The 20,031-nt window shown below is 40.4% G+C and overlaps 1 protein-coding gene across 1 annotated transcript in view; it reads right to left on the reverse strand.

Annotated features, from left to right (window-relative positions):
- The window catches only part of LOC149237635 (uncharacterized), a 262,020-nt gene extending 243,148 nt beyond the window's left edge, over positions 1 to 18,872 (reverse strand). Inside the window, exon 1 of the mRNA XM_089372729.1 lies at positions 18,264 to 18,872. Within this exon, the coding sequence (XP_089228855.1) occupies positions 18,264 to 18,408 (145 nt within the window). The 5' untranslated portion in view covers positions 18,409 to 18,872. The remainder of the gene's footprint in view (positions 1 to 18,263) is intronic.
- Positions 18,873 to 20,031: the final 1,159 nt, after the last annotated feature.

Here is a 20,031-nt window from a genome sequence, read left to right on the forward strand (position 1 = left end):
GTGAAAATTCAACGATTTTACCTTCACCTGAATGAGTTATCTGATATACAGATAGAAGGTTGTAGGATAAGGTTGGAACACATAATACATCATTAAACTAACTATTGTCTATATGAACAGTTCCAGTCCCTACAACACTAAGAGATCTATCATCACCAACATATATATTTTTGGTGTTACAATCATTTAAAGAAGAAAACATGGCTTTGTTTTTAGCCGTGTGATAAGAAGCTCCAGAATCAATGAGCCACTCATGAGAATGAGAAGAAGAAGATACATTTAGTGCATAGCCAGACCAAGATGCTCGACAACCACATGCAGAAAGTGCCATTCCTGAAGATGAAGTTGAAGTTGAAGAGTGTTCCAAATGGATGTTATGCTTCTTCATTGCTGCTTCCAAGGCTTCCATCTTCTTAAAGCATTTGGATTCTAAGTGGCCATCTCGATTACAAAAGTTGCAATGTCTATCAGTCTTCTTCCCTTTGCTTTTATTTGTCTTATCATTTTGTTGAAATGATTTTTCATTTTGAGGCTGAAATTGCTTAGGACCCTTGTTTGGTATAGGACCATTCTTTTTAGGATACAACTTCTTAGGATTCTTTGGATTTGGTTGCTGCTAGGCGGCTAACGCTTTCTTATAAGAGTTTCCAAGATTAAGAAGACCAAGGTGTAAGAGTTTTTCTTGTTCTCTTATTAAAGAATCAAAGGAAGGGGACTTGTAGTCTTGTCCTTGAGAAATGAAGGCTTCTCTTGTAGAATGGAAGGTGGAAACAAACACAAAGTAGGCTGGTCCCAACTTAGTAAGAATGGAATAGATAAGGTTACTACCTTATTTCTTAACCTTAACACCTTCCAAGAGAAGTCTAAGGGTCTTGAACTTGGACAAAAAATCTTCAATGCAAGAAAAATTATTGGGGTCCAATGTAAGCAACTCATTTTCAAGTTGATGGGCTCTAAGTTCATTTTTAATTCCAAAGACTTTAGTAATCTGTTTCATTGCTTCATCAGGAGCATCAAGTTCTGCAATATGGAATCTAAGATCTGGAGAAATAGACATCCCTATCAACCCACGTGTTTGGTCTTGCCTATTTTCCCATTTAGCTACCTTATCTTCATCTTTCGGTTTGGTCTCTTGGCCTGAGGCTATTCTGTAAAGACCTTTACTTCTAAGTAAATCCACAATGTAAGACCACCAATGGAAGTAGTTGGTGCTATCAAGAATAACTTGGCATGGGCTTTCCATTTTAACAGAAATTGAAGCTATATATGCTGAAACTAAGTGTTCCAATGGAAAGATCTTGAAAAATTAGGCTGTTTCCAAAAAAATGGTTCTAAAAACGGCTTCCGGATGAAGAAGTTACGGCGTTTTGAAGAAAATTTGATGAAGTCGCCGACGAAGTGCGGGAATGTGTGGAAATGAAAAGTCCACCCCCACAAAAAAGAGATTTGAACTCAAGACCTCTACTCTCATAAATTAGCTTTGGACCAAGTGAGCTATACAAAAAGTTTGAGAGAGAGAGAGAGAGGGGTTGAAGCTTTGGATTGCGTGCTTGCTTTGAGAAAGCTCTTTTTCCCTACAAAACAAAAAACACAAAACCCAACACGGACATACCAAAAAAACGAACTTTGCGACTCGAAGTTAGCTTTAGCCGGAAACTAAATATTTTCCTCAATGTTTCTGATTTTCCGAGATCACATTAAGGCGCAGCGGAAAAGAGCATACACATGAGAAAAATCCTTCCTTTCTGTTTCTGCTTTGCCCAGATCGCACAGAGTCGCAGGGCAAAGAGCATACGCAGAAATGAAAGGTATAGATCCGGTAATAAAAAAGCTAAATAAACAGAGAGAAAATAACTGTAAACTGCAAATAAACACTGTATACCTCCAGATCTTAAAAATGACGCAGCTAGGGCTACCGGAAACCTTTTCGTGTGCAACGAAATGGGTTCCTCACTAGAACAGATGCTCCCAACACAACAGAGCAGTCCTCTTGGCCCGAAAGTAGTCAGAAATAGTAGATCTAGGAAACGACAGTCGGATGCAGTTCTACCGGCTTCAAATTTGGATCACCAACGGACGCGGCCCTCAAATAGCTCTGATACCATGTAGGAATTTACAGGGTAAGTTCCTCAGACAAAACACCAAAGGACACTGCTCACAAACAGATCACAGATCAATACACCAGTACTTTGACGTGGTTAAAACCCTCAAAGAGGGAAACAGTCCACAGCCTGAGCCAACGTGGCCACTTCAGGCAATTTATTAATAAAAGAATGAAAATTTACATAAGCTTCTCTCATGGACGGTTAACCTACAAATGACCCTCCATGCTCTTTAAATAGAGATCATGGACCAATCGGGTATTAAGCCACGGATCAAGTGTCGGTAATACCGAGGAGAGAATGAACCGTCGGATCACTACATATCGTGACCGTCGAATTGTAAGTTACAAAATGTACATAGTAAAAAAACACACTTTACCTAACTCTATACTAGACCAAGTTATACTTAACTATTTCCTATGTGTCGGAATATCCTAACACAAGAGTTGGGAAGAACACTTGCAACACATTTGGCAGGTCCTTCAAACCTTTCGGCAGCACAAATTGTGTGCCAACTTGGAGAAATGCACCTTTGGCATGAGCCAAGTCTAATACTTGGGTTACATCATAGATGAGCATGGCGTGCATGTGGACCCGACCAAGATCCAAGTCATTCGGGATTGGCTAGCCCCGACCACTCTAACGGAGCTTTGCAACTTTTTGGGCATTGCAAATTTTTATTGGAGGTTCATGTTGGGATTCTCCCATATCCCTTGGTTGTTAAGTCAGATTACTAAGGGCGGGGCGAAAGTAAAATTCCCCTGTTCCAAATCCCAACAGAAGGCGTTCGTTGAGTTGAAGCACTGCCTCTATTCTACGTCGAGACTCACACTTCCAGACCTGCAGCAGCCATTCGAAATCGAGACAGACGACTCAGACTATGTTATTGGTGCAATCCTCACCCAACATCCTCACCCAACATGGGCATCCAATGGCCTATCATAGTGAGACACTTTCCGATACAATTCAGAAGTACCCCACCTATGATAAAGAGATGTATTCCATCGTGCAAGCTTGCCGACAGTGGAAGCACTACATTCTGGGGAAGGAGACAGTCATCCACACCAATCATCGACCTCTTCAATTTATACAGACATAGGGGAAGTTGCAGAACGATCACCATCAGAAATGGTCTACATATCTACAACAATTCCACTTGAACATTAAATACAAAAAGGGCAGCACCAATCATGTTGCAGACTGCCTCAGTTGGCCCCCAGTTGCAACACTGACTACTATTCTCAACTCTTGTGGTCATGAGACCTCTGGATGGCCGCAACTATACAAAAATGATCCAAAGTTCGCCTCCACATACCAGATGCTAGTAGATGGAAAACAAGTTCCTGATTTCCACCTCCAGGACGCATTATTATGCTACCTGGGCCACATTTGTGTTCCTTCAAGCGAGCGTGCCAAGCTGATTTGGGAGGTGCACTACAGTTGGGTAGCATGACACTTTGGTGTCGAGAAAACTGTGGTTGTATTACAAAAGTAATTTTATTGGCCCAAACTCCGACTAGATGTTGGGAAATATATCAGATCCTGCACTGCCTGTGCCATCGCCAAGCCAACCATCAAGAAGCAAGGCATGTACACTCCTCTGCCTACTCCTAGCCAGCCGTGGGAATCCATCTCCATGGACTATATGTCGGGCCTCCCTTCTACCAAGCACGATCACGACTATGTATTTGTGGTCATGGACAGATTTTCTAACATGGCTATATTGGCGGCTTGCAGGAAGAGTATCACAACAGAGGACACTGCCAAATTCTTCTTTGAACGAGTATGGGTACATTTTGGGATCCTGTAGACCATTATATCAGATTGGGATAGCAGGTTCCTGAGCACATTCTGGTCAAGCCTCTGGACACGATTAGACACCAAGCTCACAAAATCAACTGCTTTCCATCCTCAAAGTGTTGACCAGACAAAGGTCGTTAATAGGATGATAGTGCACATACTCCACATGTACAACTCTAAGCATCCTCAAACTTGGGATGAGAGTCTTCCATATGTGAAACATAGTTATAATAGAGCTCTCCATAGCTCGATTGGTCGTAGTCCATTTCAAGTGGGTCTCGGATTTCAACCATTGTGTCTAATTGATGTTGCCATGCCTCATGCGACTACGTAGAAAGAATCCACACATTACCTTCTGAGGTTGATAAAGTGACCAGATTTATTGAACGCATCCAACACATCCGCCAGTAAGTCCATGGCATTTTGGAGAAATCAAATGCCAAGTACAAGCAGTGACATGATCAACATCGGGTGCCACACAAGTTTCAGGTGGGCAACAAAGTCTGGTTGCATTTGCAGAAGGAACGCCTTACCAAAGCCTATCAAAAACTCAGACCACTCTGATATGGTCCTTACACAATTACCAAGGTTGTGGGAGACAATGCATTTGAGCTCAGCATTCCACCATTATTTGGCCTGCACCTAGTGTTCAATGTGGACCACCTTCGACCATACTTCCCACCTTTGTTGGACACATTAGACATTGTAGAACAGCTCACACCTACAGAGTTAAATCCAGACTACATGGAACAAGCCACCACTGATCGAATCATGGACACATAGATCAAGAACACCCAACAGCAAAGGATCCAACTATATTGAGTTTTCAAAGCAGACCAACTCCTTCACTAGGGCAAGTGGCTCATCAGGGACCAAGTTCAGCAGAAGTTTCCTCATCTCATGGAGGAACTCAACACAATAGGGACCATTGCTTCCTAAGGGGGGAGGAATGATTCTGGTGGATATTGGCAGCCACCCGCTTATTCCACTTGGATCCCCACCATTGTTTCTTTCAGTTTTTCAGTTTCCTTAATTGTAGCACAGTTTACTATTTTTGGCAGTTTTTTGAGTCCTCAACTTTCGAAGCCGTTTTGAGGCACTAAATGACGTTGTTTTGGAAAATCACCAGCTATGAGTTTTTATCTCAATATTCGTTGTCATCAGTTGTAGCCCTCGGATAGATCTTTCTAACGAGGTATCATGTGCGTAAAACAGAGATCGTATGCCAAAGTTATGACCACAGTTAGTTGATGTACCAATTTACCCCAATGGGGCCCATAGTTTGGTGTTTCATCTCCTAAGGTTAGGTTTTTGGATGTTTAGAGTTTTCCATTGTTTCTCAATAATAAATAGGCCTTTGAGCCTCACTGTAGCATAATTTAGAGGCATGTAGCCACCACATCTCTTCTCAGAGATAAGCTACCATCGCCCGAGCTAGTCTTATTTATATTATGTTTGTAAGCATATTTCAATATCTGATATTAATGAAATGAAGTGTTATTTCTGCTACATCTCTATATTTATGGTTATATTTGTAATTTGTTGCATTCCTACTTAAATTCGGATCACAATCTGTTCTACAGATTGACATTGTTATGGGTCAATGTCAAAGGCGCCCAAAGCTCACTGAGTTCATTGTTGTCTTTGGTGAGTTTGCATAAGCGAATGCAAAAAATGTTTGCCTCTCACATTCAGTTTGCAGAAGCGAAATTACCTCTCGCATTCAATTTGCAGAAGCAAATTTGCCTCTCACAATGAATGCTAAATTCTAATTTACAAAAGCGAATGCAAAAAATGTTTGCCTCTCACATTCAGTTTGACTTTGACCTGCGACGATGTTTGAATATGCATTCCTTTCTCGGGATAGAAGTTCGCTTCTAGTGAATATCGTTGACATCGACAGGCTGACTCTGTCAGCTTTCTTTGTCAAAATCTCTTCACAGGAAATGGATTTAAACTCCCCTGGTGTCCTTGTCTCTTTTTAATTTTTGCATCATCATCTGCCTTAAATTCGCAGGGGGTTCTTGTTGGAGCTCTCTATATTTTTTTTGGCTGCTAGATCAACATCTGGATCAACAGAGGCCGAAGTCATGAGAACGAGACAATTCGTCACCTTTCTCAATGGAATAGTTGAAAAAAAGGTGAATTCTCTCTGGCTATATCCGCTACTCTAATCGATCGAGTGGAATCGGTGGAGGACAATGTGCTACCCGACGGCATGTCGAACCAGAGGTAATTAACGTATTTGACATCATCACAGTCCCGATCACAACGTGTTGCCATCGGAAGCCATTAGAAACCTCCATGAAAATCAGACGAGCAGCAGCTTCACACATAACAGATCTACACAACAACAAGAACAAATAATAATAATAATAAGAATAATATTTACTCACACATCACAATTTTCTACCATAATCTATTTAAAGAGGATTAGTCTTCATATCTCTTCCATCTTCTTGGGCCCTTCGATGAGGGAGTCAAGCCCATATAGGCCCTAATACCAACAAGAAAAATGGAGGATCATACATATGCACACAAAACGTATTTTACACTCATTCATTCACAAATACTATACAAATGTATAGTTGGATTGAGATCCAACAAATTCCAAAGATGAATAAGGAAGTTGAGATATTCTCTCAACAAAATCCCAAACCAACTCTAAATTTACCATGTAAGCATTATGTTGATTTGTGGTAGCATCGGATGTGCTCTAGCCTTGAAATTTGGAGGAGAGGCTAAGGCACATGAGATCTCCAAGACCCAGAAATCGTTTTGAGAAATTCCATCCGGATGAGGAGTTATTAGAATAATTAATATTTTTAATGCCTTCCTAAGTCTAAACTTAGGAAAATAAAAATATTAATAAAGATAAGGATGAGAAGCTTCTAAGAGACGAGGATCAACCTCTGTTTTAATCTTCGCTATTGATTAGGGACTTCATCTCGGTCGTTGATTCATCAATAGGAAAAGTATAAGAGAAGACTTGAGGGTCATTTGGAGATACACCAGCAAATACTCAGTATCTCAAGGAAAATCAATTCTCAGAGAGAAGGAGATCGATTTCAGAGGGACAGTAGCAGGGTGGAGGAAGAGGGGGGATGAGCAGTAGTCAGAGAGCTCAGAAGAAGTGACGCAGGGACTCTGGGAGACGACACAAAGGGAGACGCAGGGATGACGCAGAGAGGGACCAGAGCTGCGCAGAGCCACGTAGAATGACGCAGGGCTGACGCAGTAGAGAAAAGAAGCTCTCCAAGGTATAAGAAAGTCTGAGAGAAAAGTCTCAGGTGTTTTCTCCCAATGTCTATGTAAATTTTTCTGTAAAAGCGATTGTTGCTAAAGATTAATAAAACCCTCCACTGTTGCACCGGTTTTCCCACATTGGGTTTTTCCGGGGGCAATTGTCCAAAAATAACTATGATGATGTGATTGATTCTTGTGCAGATATTTGTCTCTGTATAATGGTGTGATATTTGCAGTAGAATTTATTTTAATATTTACTGAAGGGATTTCATAAATAACTTTTTGGGAATAATAAATAGGTGAAATAAATCAGTTGTTGCAGCAATAGAATTTTTGTTTAGAAATTTTCACATGGTATCAGAGGGAAGATTCAATGACAGGAAGGGAAAATCAATTATGGGTCAAGAGCATGATGTAGAGGCATCCACTCAAGGAGACTCGTGCAGATTTTCAGAAGAATGCACAAGAGACAGGAATTACGATTATTCTACGTTGCCTTCTAGATTGGAAGAAGAAGTTGCTTGCGTAGCAAGCTCTGCCTCCTCAAAGGTTTGGTATATATGTAGTGGAGATTCCTGGCATATGACAGGAATCCGAGAATGTTTTTCAGATTATCAGGAAGAAAGAATGAATTTTTAGATCACCAAGGGGAATAACGCAAAGTGTACTCCAGTAGGGAAAGGTACTATAGTTTTTCAAATAGAAACAGGAGAGCGGTTTCGAGCTGCCAATGTGTTGCATGTGCTAGGACTGGGGATGAACTTACTTTCCGTATCTCAACTTCAGAACAAGGACTATGACATTTTCTTCATTAAGGAGAAAATATACGTCAAACACCCGAGTTGGAAAAAGAAGGTCCGGATCGGAATCAAAAGTAACAGGTTGTACAGATTGCAACTAGAATTACCGATGGCACTGATAGGCAGTAATGGAGACAAGGATTTGAATGAACTATGGCACAGAAGGATGGGACATTGCACCATAGGGCTCTGAGAATTCTCAGAGAAATTGTAATAGGAGTTCCAGATCTTAGTACTAAACGAGATGATGTATGCAGAGGGTGTGCTCTGGGCAAGTATGCCAAAGCAGCATTTCCAAGAAGTAACAATAGGGCCAAGAGTGTACTAGGATTAATACACTCAGACATCTGCGGACCGATGTCCACAAAAGCTCTTAGTGGTGTCAAATACTTTGTCACCTTCATCAATGACCATTCCAAGAAGACTTGGATCTAATTTCTAAAAACCAAAGACGAGGTTTTCAGTCGATTCAGAGAGTTTAAGGCTCAAGTGGAGAATCTAACAGAAAAGAAGATAAAAGTGTTGCGCTCATACAATGGTGGAGAGTATGTTGACAAGGACTTCACCGATTTTTGCGCTAGGGAGGGCATCAGAAGAGAGTGGACAACTCCCTACAATTCAGTGCAGAATGGAGCAGCAGAAAGGAAGAACAGGACTATTGTGGAAGCAGCTAGGGCTATGTTGTATGATCAGGATATGCCAAAATTCCTGTGGGCAAAAGCATGCAGCACAGCAGTCTATGTCCAAAATAGAACTCCTCATAGGGCATTGGGCAAGATTACTCCAGAAAAGGTCTTCACCGGGAAGACACCTGAAGTTAGTCATTTTAGGATATTTGAGAGTTTAGCATATTACCGTGTACCCGAGGAAAAGAGGAAGAAGTTAGATCAAACTGCAAAGAAAGAATATCTTGTGGGATATAGCGAGAATGCTAAGGCATATAGAATCTATCTTCCAAGGAGCGGGAAGGGATTAGTTCGGCGAGATATAAAGTTCATGGAGGATAGAGCTTTCAGAAAATCTCAAAAAATGCCTTGAGAGGAGCAGTCAAAAGATGAGTCGTTGGTCAAACCACTTCAACCAACGGAAGATGGTACCAGAAATTCTCCTTCTGAACAGGGGGAATCACAGGAAGAGGAAGAGCTGACAGATGCACCTACTACTAGAGGAAGAATGAGTCGGGAACTCCGACAGAATTTGAGGGATGTAGAAGAATTCATTGGTGCACCTAGGAATAGTAAAAGGGAGCGAAGACAACTAGACCAATGTTGCACAAAGCGGGGACGAAACGGGGATGTTTTTTGGAAGCGGGGACATGGAAGCATCATTTTCCAAAAATCTAGGAAGTGAAGCGTCTGCTATATATATATATATATATATATATATTGCATTTATATTCAAAACAAACATCCCAAATACCAAATTAGTTGTAGAAGACATGAAAACATGCATATTTTTGCATAAATCAAGATAGATATGGCATCCATGATTCCATTGTAGTTACTAGTATGTACATCAATGATTAATTATTCAAACATCAACCATCTATATTCTAGCAATTACAAACATACATCAAATTTTTAAGCATATTATAAAACATAAAACATTTAAGCATATTATAAAACATAAAACATAGAGCATATTATGATTTATCTAGCAAGTGAGCAACTGTCAACATTTGTCATGTCCAAAATTCAAATAATAATGTTTACAAAATAGGTCACTTGGTCACCGCCAAGACAAAAAGGTTCAAATTCACAAGCCTACAAGTCTAATGATTAATCTATGACAAAAGTAGTAAATTGTGAATATATCTACTAATCTCTCCTCCTTCCACCACGAAGAGAACGTGGTGGCAGGCCTCCACATGGTGGCAATGAAGAAGATGGTGCCTGTGGAAGTTGTGGCATTGAAACTGATGAAGACGAACCCCCTACTGTTGGTGTTGAACCATGGAACCTAGGAACCAAGGGACCAAATGGGGGTGGCATCTCAACTCGATCATCATCATTCTGGAATCGCTCAAAAACCACTAGTTAACAAAAAAATTAAAAACATGAATTAGAGAAATGCTTTATAAGCAAAATTCATACCACAATGGACATACTTGGATAAGAGCATCCTCTAATTGCTCCAATCGCAACACCCATCCTCCAAATTGGGCTCCTTTGCATTCCTGTCCCAAATCGTAAGGTCTTTATTACTCTTTGCATCATCACAGTGATGGGACAACAATCGTAAGTTGTAATGAACATAAACCAAGCTCTTTGCCCAGTCTAAACTCAACCTGTTCCTTTTAACACTCGATGAAAGAATAAGAGCTCCAACACCTCTTTGCAGAAGAAGTGTTTACCACCTATGATAGCCCCCGCAATGCCAAAGTTTGTAGAAGTGGAGTAGCCCCTCCATGCATGTTCCACCACTCAAGAGAAGAAAAAGTCTCTCGATCTCTAATTGCATGCATGCTCCTAAATGGACCAATATTAAGCATATAGTTTCTCAACTGTCTCCGTACCATCGCAGCCTCCTCCTCATCAAGGACTAATTTACTCAATGAAATCATATATTTTTTGTGGACCTCTTGATCTTGGTGTGGTTTTCTCCTGCTTCCCCCCCAGGTGCTAGTGTTGAAAGCCATGATGGATGATAGCATTTAGGTGTCAAAACATATGCTAAAGCATGCAATGGAACATTTAGCATTTCCCATCGGTTTTCCACCTCTGCACAAATATAATTGTACAAGGTGATATCTCTAGGCTCAACAATGTCTTTAATCTGCCCCAACATGATATCCATTTGCTCATACACCTCCCCAATTATTGGTCGATCTGAATCTCCAAACTTGATCATGTAATAAATTGGTTTGGTGAATTGCAAAACATATTTAACCTGTGACCAAAAGTACATGTCAAGAATAGTGTCCTTGGCTGCATTAGCACCATCTCTATCAGTGTTAATTTCATCCCATGTTTCAGCACACACCATATTAGTTAAAACTTGTCTCACCTTCACTAGCCACCTAAAGGTGAGGTAATAACTGGCAAATCTTGTCTTTGCAAGTTTAAGCAACTGCAACTTGGAGTAAGTGCCATAGAAGTAGTTTACCCTTGTATGCCTTGTGATGAATTTAATGAGTTGCTTCCCTCTCCTGTAAAGCTCATTAATCCACCCACATTCTTTATGCTTCACAATATCATGCATCAAAAGGTTCAATGTGTGAACCAGGCACCCAGACCAAAAGATGTGTGGATGAGTACACCCAATAATTTTTCCTGTTGCCTTACAGTTTGCTGCATTATCTGTGATCGCTTGAACCACATTATTCGGACCAACATCTTTGATTGATTGCAATAAGAGATCTGCAATGTTTTGGGAAGATGCACTGATGGAGGAGGAATCATGACATATAATAAACACTGCACCACTAGAAAAAACACCAAGAACATTTATCAAATGTTGGTTTCTAATATTTGTCCACCCATCTGATACAATGAATACCCCATAATCTACCCACTCATTTGTAAAATGTGTCAAAGCTCTTTGAACCTTTGCTTTTTCTCTTTCTAATAACACTATTCTAGCTTTCTCATAGTTGGGGGGCTTGTATCCTTTTGGGGCTTCATTGATGGCCTTACCATTTCATGCCAATAGGGAGAGCGAAGAACATTGAATGGTACACCGCAAGCACAAAGAAATCGGACTATCTTTCCATCCACATCATCCCTCCCAGCAACATTAAGGAAAACCCCTATTGTTCTTTTACCTCCAAAGCTTCCAGAAGTACCATGAGGAGATGAGCTACCAAATCTAGAGGTTGCACTTGATTCAGAACGTGTTTTTTGTTTCTTGCTTTTTTGTTGTGCAACCTCCTCTATTTGGATGTATTTTCTTCTTTGTTCAGCTGAAATGTTTGGGCAAATTTGTATCCCCACAGCACCCTTTTTTCATCACTATCCATCACCCCACAAAGATGCCTCCTCACACGGATATATGAACCACTAAATGGTTTTCCTCCATGAAAACCATGAAGGCACAAAAATTTGTAGCTTCCACCACCCTTTCCCCCTTCAAGTTTGGTCACATAGTTCCACAAGGGTGTTAATGCAGCTTTCCCCTCTAGTGTTTCAATGTCCCCTTCAGGTTCAACTTCATCCCCTTCCTCTACAGACCCTTCCTCCTCATCATACATTGGGTCACTCATATTGGGACCATTATCCTCTTGTGCTTCTTCCCTTCTATTCCTACACCCCCTTGCCATCATTAAAACCAAAGTGGAATGATACATAGAAGCCAAAAGAACACCATCTTGGAATATGGATATAGGTGGTGGACAACCTGCAATTAAATGAGCAAGTAGAAAAAATGGGAAAGAGTAGGAAAGGGAGGAGAAAAATACAAAAAAAAATAAGGGAGTTTGGGGTTTGCACTTACCTCTTTAGCTCTTGTAGATGGAAGTCCTCCAAGCTCCTACTCCTTCTCCTAGCTCCTCCTCCTTCACTCCTCCAAGCTCTCTTCTCTTCTCCAAGCTCTCATAAACTCAATGTGAGAAAATGAGAGATGAATGGGGGGTTAAATCCCTTCATTCCTCACCCTAACCCAAGGTGGACCCACCCCAACCTTTAAAAAATAACAAAAATAAAAATTAAAAACAACGATTTTTTTATGCGCGCGGTGGAAACGGCGGAAGCTGTACGGAATCGCTCGCGATCCGTACGCTTCGTACTCTGAAGCGGCACGCTTCGTACAGCCGAAACATCGTACGAAGCGCGTTTCGGTCACACGCTTCCGAAAATTCCAAGAAGCATGTTTATCAGCCCGAAACGCGTTCGTACGACACTTCCCCCACGCATCCATACACATCGCAGATCGGGGTTTTGATTCGAGGGGGGGGGATGTTTCTTGCAACACTGAGCCAGAAAAATACCAGGCTTTAGTAGCTCAAGTTGGGGAACCCTCCAGTGTTTAGGAGGTCGTTCAGCATCAAGTATGGGTGGATGCGATGGTGGAGGAACACAGCTCTATAATGGTGAATGATGTCTAGGAATTGGTGCCTAGGCCTCAGGACAGATCAGTGGTAGGGTCGAGATCGATCTACAAGATCAAATATACTGCAGACGGCAGTGTGGAGAAATACAAAACCAGGTTTGTGGCTAAGGGGTATGCTTAGAAGGAAGGAATAGACTAGGAAGAGACCTTCGCCCCAGTAGCCAAGTATACATCTATTAGAACCGTGATATCTCTTGCAGCTCAGATGGGGTGGGAGATTCATCAAATGGATGTCAAGACGACATTCTTGAACGGGGTAATAGAAGAAGAAGTATACATTGAACAGCCAAAAAGCTTTGAGACACATGAAAAGAAATCTCATGTATACAAATTAAAGAAAACCTTGTATGGGCTTAAACAGGCACCTAGAGCATGGTATGGTCGAATTGATGGCTACTTGTAGAAGATGGGGTTAATCAAGAGTGATGCAGATCTCAATCTCTACTATCTGGTTGTAGATAATGAGCCTCTAGTTCTAGTATTATATGTGGATGATCTCTTCCTGACAAGATCATCGAGGATTGCAAGAAAAATCTAGCCACAGAATTCGACATGAAGGATTTGGGACAGATGCATTATTTCCTGGGGTTGGAAGTTTGGCAACAGAAGGGTGAGATCTTCCTTGGACAAGGGAGATATGCTACAGAAATCCTGAAGAGATTCAGGATGCAGGACTGTAAGTCTATGGCTACTCCAAGGATCACCAACTGGAAGAAATTGATGCATCGGAAGACAAAGATGTTGATCCCACCTTGTACAGGCAGCTCATAGGATCCCAGATGTATCTAGTCAATACTAGGCAAGACATTTGTTATGTTGTCAACACCCTCAATCAGTTCATGGTGGAACCTAAGAGGGCGCATTGGGCAGCAGCCAAACATGTTCTCGGGTATATACAAGGAGCAGTCGAGCATGGACTATTGTACACCAAAGGCAATGACATCACGCTAAGTGGGTTCACTGACATAGATTGGGCTGGAAGTTCAGTAGATTGGAAAAGTACCACTGGGCACTGTTTCAGCATTGTGTTGGGGATGACTTGCTGGTGTAGTAGGAAACAAAAATCGTTAGCTCTGAGTTCAGTAGAAGCAGAATATATGGCCACTGCACAACTTCATGCGAAGCCATATGACTTAGAAAATTGGTTGTGAACCTATTCAGTAGAAGGACGGAAGCAACCAGGATCATGTGTGATAATCAAAGTTGCATCAAGCTCTCTGAGAATTCAATATTTCATGATCAGTCAAAGCACATTGATATCAGGTGTCACTTTGTCAAAGACTGTGTCCAACGAAGAGCAATACAGTTGAGCTACACTCCTACAGGAGAACAGGTGGCAGACATCCTCACCAAAGCTCTAGGAAGAACAAAGTTTGTTCATTTCAGGGAGAAGATGGGGATGGTAAAAAATCCATTTCAATAATGGATAAGCATCAGAAGTTGCAATGCAGCAGTTAGTAGTGGCAGTGCTATGGGCAGCATGATGCAGCAGATTGAGAGGGAGCTACAGTATAGATGTAGCAGTGACAGTGGCAGTGTCAAGGGCAGTAGTGTAGGAAGCAGCGGTGCAGTGGATGCTGGGTAGCAGGCCAAGCATTAGCACAGATACCGGTGCGAAAGATCAGTGTGATGTTTCAGTGATGGAACATTACTAGAGCACATTCCTCGCTAAGAGGGAGTGTTTATTTGTGGTAGCATCGAATGTGCTCTAGCCTTGAAATTTGGAGGAGAGGCTAACGCACATGAGATCTCCAAGGCCCAAAAATTGTTTTGATAAATTCCATCCGAATGAGGAGTTATTAAAATAATTAATATTTTTAATGGGTTCCTAAATCTAAACTAAGGAAAATAAAAATATTAATGGGTATTAATAAAGATAAGGATGAGAAGGTTCTAAGAGATGAGGATCAATTATGTTTTAATCTTAGCCGTTGATTAGGGACTTAATCTCGGTCATTGATTCATCAACAAGAAAAGTATAAGAGAAGACTTGAGGGTCATTTGGAGATACAAATACTCAGTATCTCAAAGAAAATTGATTCTCGGAGAGAAGGAAATCGATTTCAGAGGGAGAGTAGCAAGGTGGAGGAAGAGGGGGGATGAGCAGAAATTAGAGAGCTCAGAAGAAGTGACGCAGGGACTCTGAGAGACAGTGCAGAGGGAGACGCAGATCAGAGAGACACAGGGATGACACAGAGAGGACCACAACTGCGTAGAGCCACGTAGAATGACGCAAGGCTAATGCAGTAGAGAAAGGAAGCTCTCCAAGGTGTTAGAAAGTCTCGGAGAATAGCCTCAGTTGTTTTCTCCCAGTTTCTATGTAAATTTTTCTGTAAACGCGATTGTTGTTAAAGATTAATAAAACCCTCCTCTGCTGCACCGGTTTCCCTGCATTGGGTTTTTCCGGGGACAATTGTCCAAAAATAACTGTGTTGATGTGATTGATTCTTGTGCATATATTTGTTTCTGTACAATGGTGTGATATCTGCAGTAGAATTTATTTTAATATTTACTAAAGGGATTTCATAAATAACTTATTGGGAATAATAAATAGGTGAAATAAATCAGTGGCTGCAGTAATAGAATTTCTGTTTAGAAATTTTCACACATTATCTCCAAGTGCGTGCACATATAATTTTGTGAAGAATCAACACTCCATTAGCGTATGAGTAAAAAGCATTATCTGCACTGAAGATTTAAAAATGACGATAGATATTACGAAGAACGAGGCCATCCCATCAAAATGTATTTCTACTGCATATCAGAGCAAAGATCACTTTAATTTGTAAATCCTCCTATCATGTGGCATATTATAGGGCCCCTTAATAACTTAATACAAGTATAGACTTTCTTGCTAACAGAAATTTGATTTTGTGCAGGGACAACTGAATTTAGTGGTCAACGATGGCCTCAACATGTGGACTTCTCCTTCAAACTAGGCAACTCAAGGAATGGCTAGTGCAGATAAGGAAAAAGCTAAAGATCATAGCAGAGCAGTCAAAAAAGAAGAGCAAATAGGATTAGGCTGGGGTCATTGCACCAGCAAACAATGGCACCGAGGGGCTCCAGAACCTTTGAATATATGATGGCGTAAGACGTAGAAAGGCTGGAGCGAAGGGTGGCAGACCTGTAAATAAAGTAATAAGAAGCACACAGATGATTGGTAAATAGTGATATGGGAACAAAATATTTTGCAGAAAAAATGGAAGAGCCCATGAGTCTGGCAGCAAGAGTTGACAAACTAGAAAAGCACCAGAAGAACATTGCAAAGATATGGAGATCTTGAGGCAAAAATTAAGTGAATATAAGTCCACCTTGAAAGGCTAGAAGAGAACAGGGAGCTTACCATCCCACCAGTCCCAAACTCATGTGACAGCTCATACTTATCCCCCATCAACAGTGGAGAAGGTCAAGAAGGTTAAGATGTGAAAGTCGGCACGATAGTTTTCATCTCTACAGAGAGCTCTGAGGAAGACAGTGGACAGTCAAAAAAGGGACAGGGACCAACTGCAAGCTGGATGTTTTTGGTTAGCATATTTCACATTTTGCAGACGCACTTGGCCATTTTTGTCGATCAGCAATTTTAATATTGAACTCTCATAGCTCATCCACATGCACATCAAAAGCGCTCTTTGTTTTTTGGTCATTATGGTGCTGGAGCACACTCACATAGCCCTTGCAATGGCTTCGCTTCGGCTCCTAGTGGTGAACAAATTTACTAAAATTATTGAATGATACATAAATATCCTCCAACGTGCACCACATACCAGCATATCTTGAAAAATTAGAACTCTTCGATGAATATTGCTGTGGACCAATTATTTCGAACACTATTACAGCTGCAAATATTAACTTTAACAGTAGGGGTGGACGACATGTGTATGAGAGGGCTCGAATAGACCGCTGACATAACAGCGTTGAGCTCTTTGAACCCCCGGTAGCGGGACACTATGAATTTCGGAGTTTATCATGGTAGTTGGAGCAGTTAGTTACTGAGGCATTCATTCTCCTCCGTTCTAGCGCTAGTGGTAGCCTTAGTTTTCTTCTTAAAATGCTCTACTTTATAATGTTTAATATTTGCCAAATGGGGTTGGGACCATGGCTTAACCCGAAACTAGGTTCCATTATCACAAGCCATTCTGGTTCTTTGAGGTAGTGGTCGTAGGCAGGGCATGACCTGCATGCACATATCACGGACCTGAGCCCACCCCGTGTTCTTCTTACAGCCTGCAATTTTTATTTATTGGTAAGGGTATGGTCTAGCAGTAGATTGATGGGAATTAATTGTGATTGATGGAATTAACCACAATTAGACCAGGTTTGATCCTCAGCCTCCATCTTCTCCTTGAGGTTTGCCATTCCTTTTTGTTGGTTGGACTGTGGTCGAGCCATACTGCAAGCTCGATTCTCAATGCATTTATGTATGGACACTATTCGAGAATCCCCAAAGCCACTTGTCCAATAAGTTTCAATGTTGTGCCAGCCAAAAACTGCGGCCTTTCTATCTGTTAGACGTTTAGGAGAGTTTTCCGGCACCTTTTCTGGTTAAAAGTGCTCATAAGATTTGCCTCCATAATCTAAGTGTGCCAATATACCAGGGGGGATTAGAATAAGTAGTCAAATACCAGTTTAAACAACATATGACTTAGAATATGTAATCAAAAACCATTTTAAACAACATACATGAAGATCTACCCACAAAATTTGGCCCACTAACCACTCCAAAAACATTTTACCCACAAAAAATTGGCCCACTAACTACTCCAAAAACATCTAATAGTTAGACAACCCAGGGTGGTTTCTGGCAAAAAGCAAAAATAAAATAAAATAGTATCAAAAAAATAATGTAAATCAGTCGAGCAGGTACGTTTCAAGTCTGGGTTTGGTCAAATGCTTCTTGTACCTGTAAATTCTGAATAGACAATTTGACACCGTAAAATAATAATATCAAAATTAGTAATCTCTGGGCCTTACTACTTACATCTGGATGAAATAATATTTTTCTTTAATTCGTTTCATTCTTGAGACAGAGAAAGAGCTTTCAAGAAATGTCTAAATTTGACCAGCATTAGATAAAATGACTCTTTATCTCCACCGAGCCATTCAATTCATGCAGGGTTTTTGTCTAAACTATAAGGTATTCGCAGCTAAAGCAAGGTTTCAGCCATGAAGTATTGGCAGCTATCTGTATGCATTACATATTTGACAATTCAGGTGAATATTTCAAAAATTATCATGAACGATGAAAAGATAAAGCTGGGAAGATTACCAGTGGGGCAAACGCAGGCCTGAGGCACAGAAATGCCTCGGCAAGCCTTGATAGGATATATGTAAATTGCTTTGACCTTAGCAGCAGGATTCTGAGCTTCCTCGTTACCGAAAACAGAACTGATCAATGACCCGATTCTCTCCATAATTACGCCTTCACTGCCTTCAGCTTATTTTGGTTTCGTCTAGTTCCCCTTGCAATGGATAAATATCAGCTCGCTACACTCTGAATTCTAACTCTTTGACGGGAATTCGAGGAATTAGGCTTGACGCTAACGTACTTTGATGATTAGCCGGGCTAATGTACTTTGATCACGACCCGGGCTTCAGGTCGATTGTAATGATTTGCTCAATAATTCTTCCATTGTTTTCTTGAAATTTTTTATGGTTTAGCGATGTCCTTTGCACTGCTTGCGAATAGTTAATTCCGTTGTCATTTCTGTGCACAGTGTGTATGTAAGAGTAACGCTATTCACCGTGTTATATGACTTTCGATGTCAAAACTCGGTAAGTAAAAACAAAGTCGTTTACAAAGTTTCAGCACGCAGAATCCCTGTACCATGAAATTAACAAAGTTTCAGCACACATTATCCCTGTACCATGAAATTAACTAAGTTTCAGCCAGCACCCTGTAATACGAAATTTTCGTCAACATGTTATGATGTTTAGTGTTGTCAGTGTATTGAACATCCACCTGTTTCGAGAAAATAAAGATAATTGATTATAATTAAGTGATAAAATTAAGATATTGATATAAATTAAATGATGATAAATATTGATAGAGATTAAAATTTTTAATTTTTAATATATCCTATTTTTTCCAGATTTAAAAAATCTAAAAAATTAATTAAATTCTAATTTTATTTTAAATTAGTATTATTATTATTATTTATTAGTATATAGTTATGTTAATCTACGATTTATTAAAGGTTGAGAGAAATTAAATCTTTGGAGGTATAAATCTCTTTTAGAGTGCATAATTTGAAAAAAGTTTTGCACTTCCAGAGACTTGATCCTTCTCGACACTTGATAGATATAGGATTAACATGGATCTATGTTGATTATCTATATATCTATTTGTGGGTGTGTTCATCTGAACCCTATATTTGTGTGAGCCCTATATCTATGTGGGTGTGTGAGCCCACACTATATATGTGTGTGTGCATGTCATGTATCAACTCCATGGTAAGCATGGAAGGAATACACATATTTCATCTTCTACAACACATTAACAAAATATTTGGGAAAAGATTACATTTTGTGCCAAGATTTAGGTTCTTCAAGAGAGAACAGCGAAGGAGACCCAAAAATTTCATCTAAGAAACTACTAGTTACATACATCTTATTAACCATTCTGCAACTATAAGCTCAACAAAATTGTCCTAATAGAAAAACAACTTTACAAAAGGCAATCATAAATCAAGGAGGGTCAATTGACAGTGTATATGATGGACAACCGAAATTGTTGCTTGTTGTGTTCCATTGATCGTCTTCATTTCTCTAGGATTACAATTCAGCAAGTTGTCGACAAATGACCTCAATCTCATCTTCTTGTTGGTTCAATTTAGCTTTGAGATGTTGCATTTCTTCAAGCAAAATAAGGATAATTTTCGATTGTTGATGAAGTTGCCATCGACAGGGGGTTGAGGACAAGAATTGCAAGCATTGGTTCCTCTAATGGCAACTGGAATAAAGCCATAGTTCTCCATGAGGTTCAAGAAGCGAGAGAAAGGACTAAAATTCATAGGCACAAAGCTGCAAGGGGGAAA

Source organism: Pinus tabuliformis, chromosome 8 (assembly GCF_031772625.1).
Source record: "Pinus tabuliformis cultivar Carrire ecotype Pingquan chromosome 8, CPIR1, whole genome shotgun sequence".
Lineage (NCBI taxonomy): Eukaryota > Viridiplantae > Streptophyta > Pinopsida > Pinales > Pinaceae > Pinus > Pinus tabuliformis.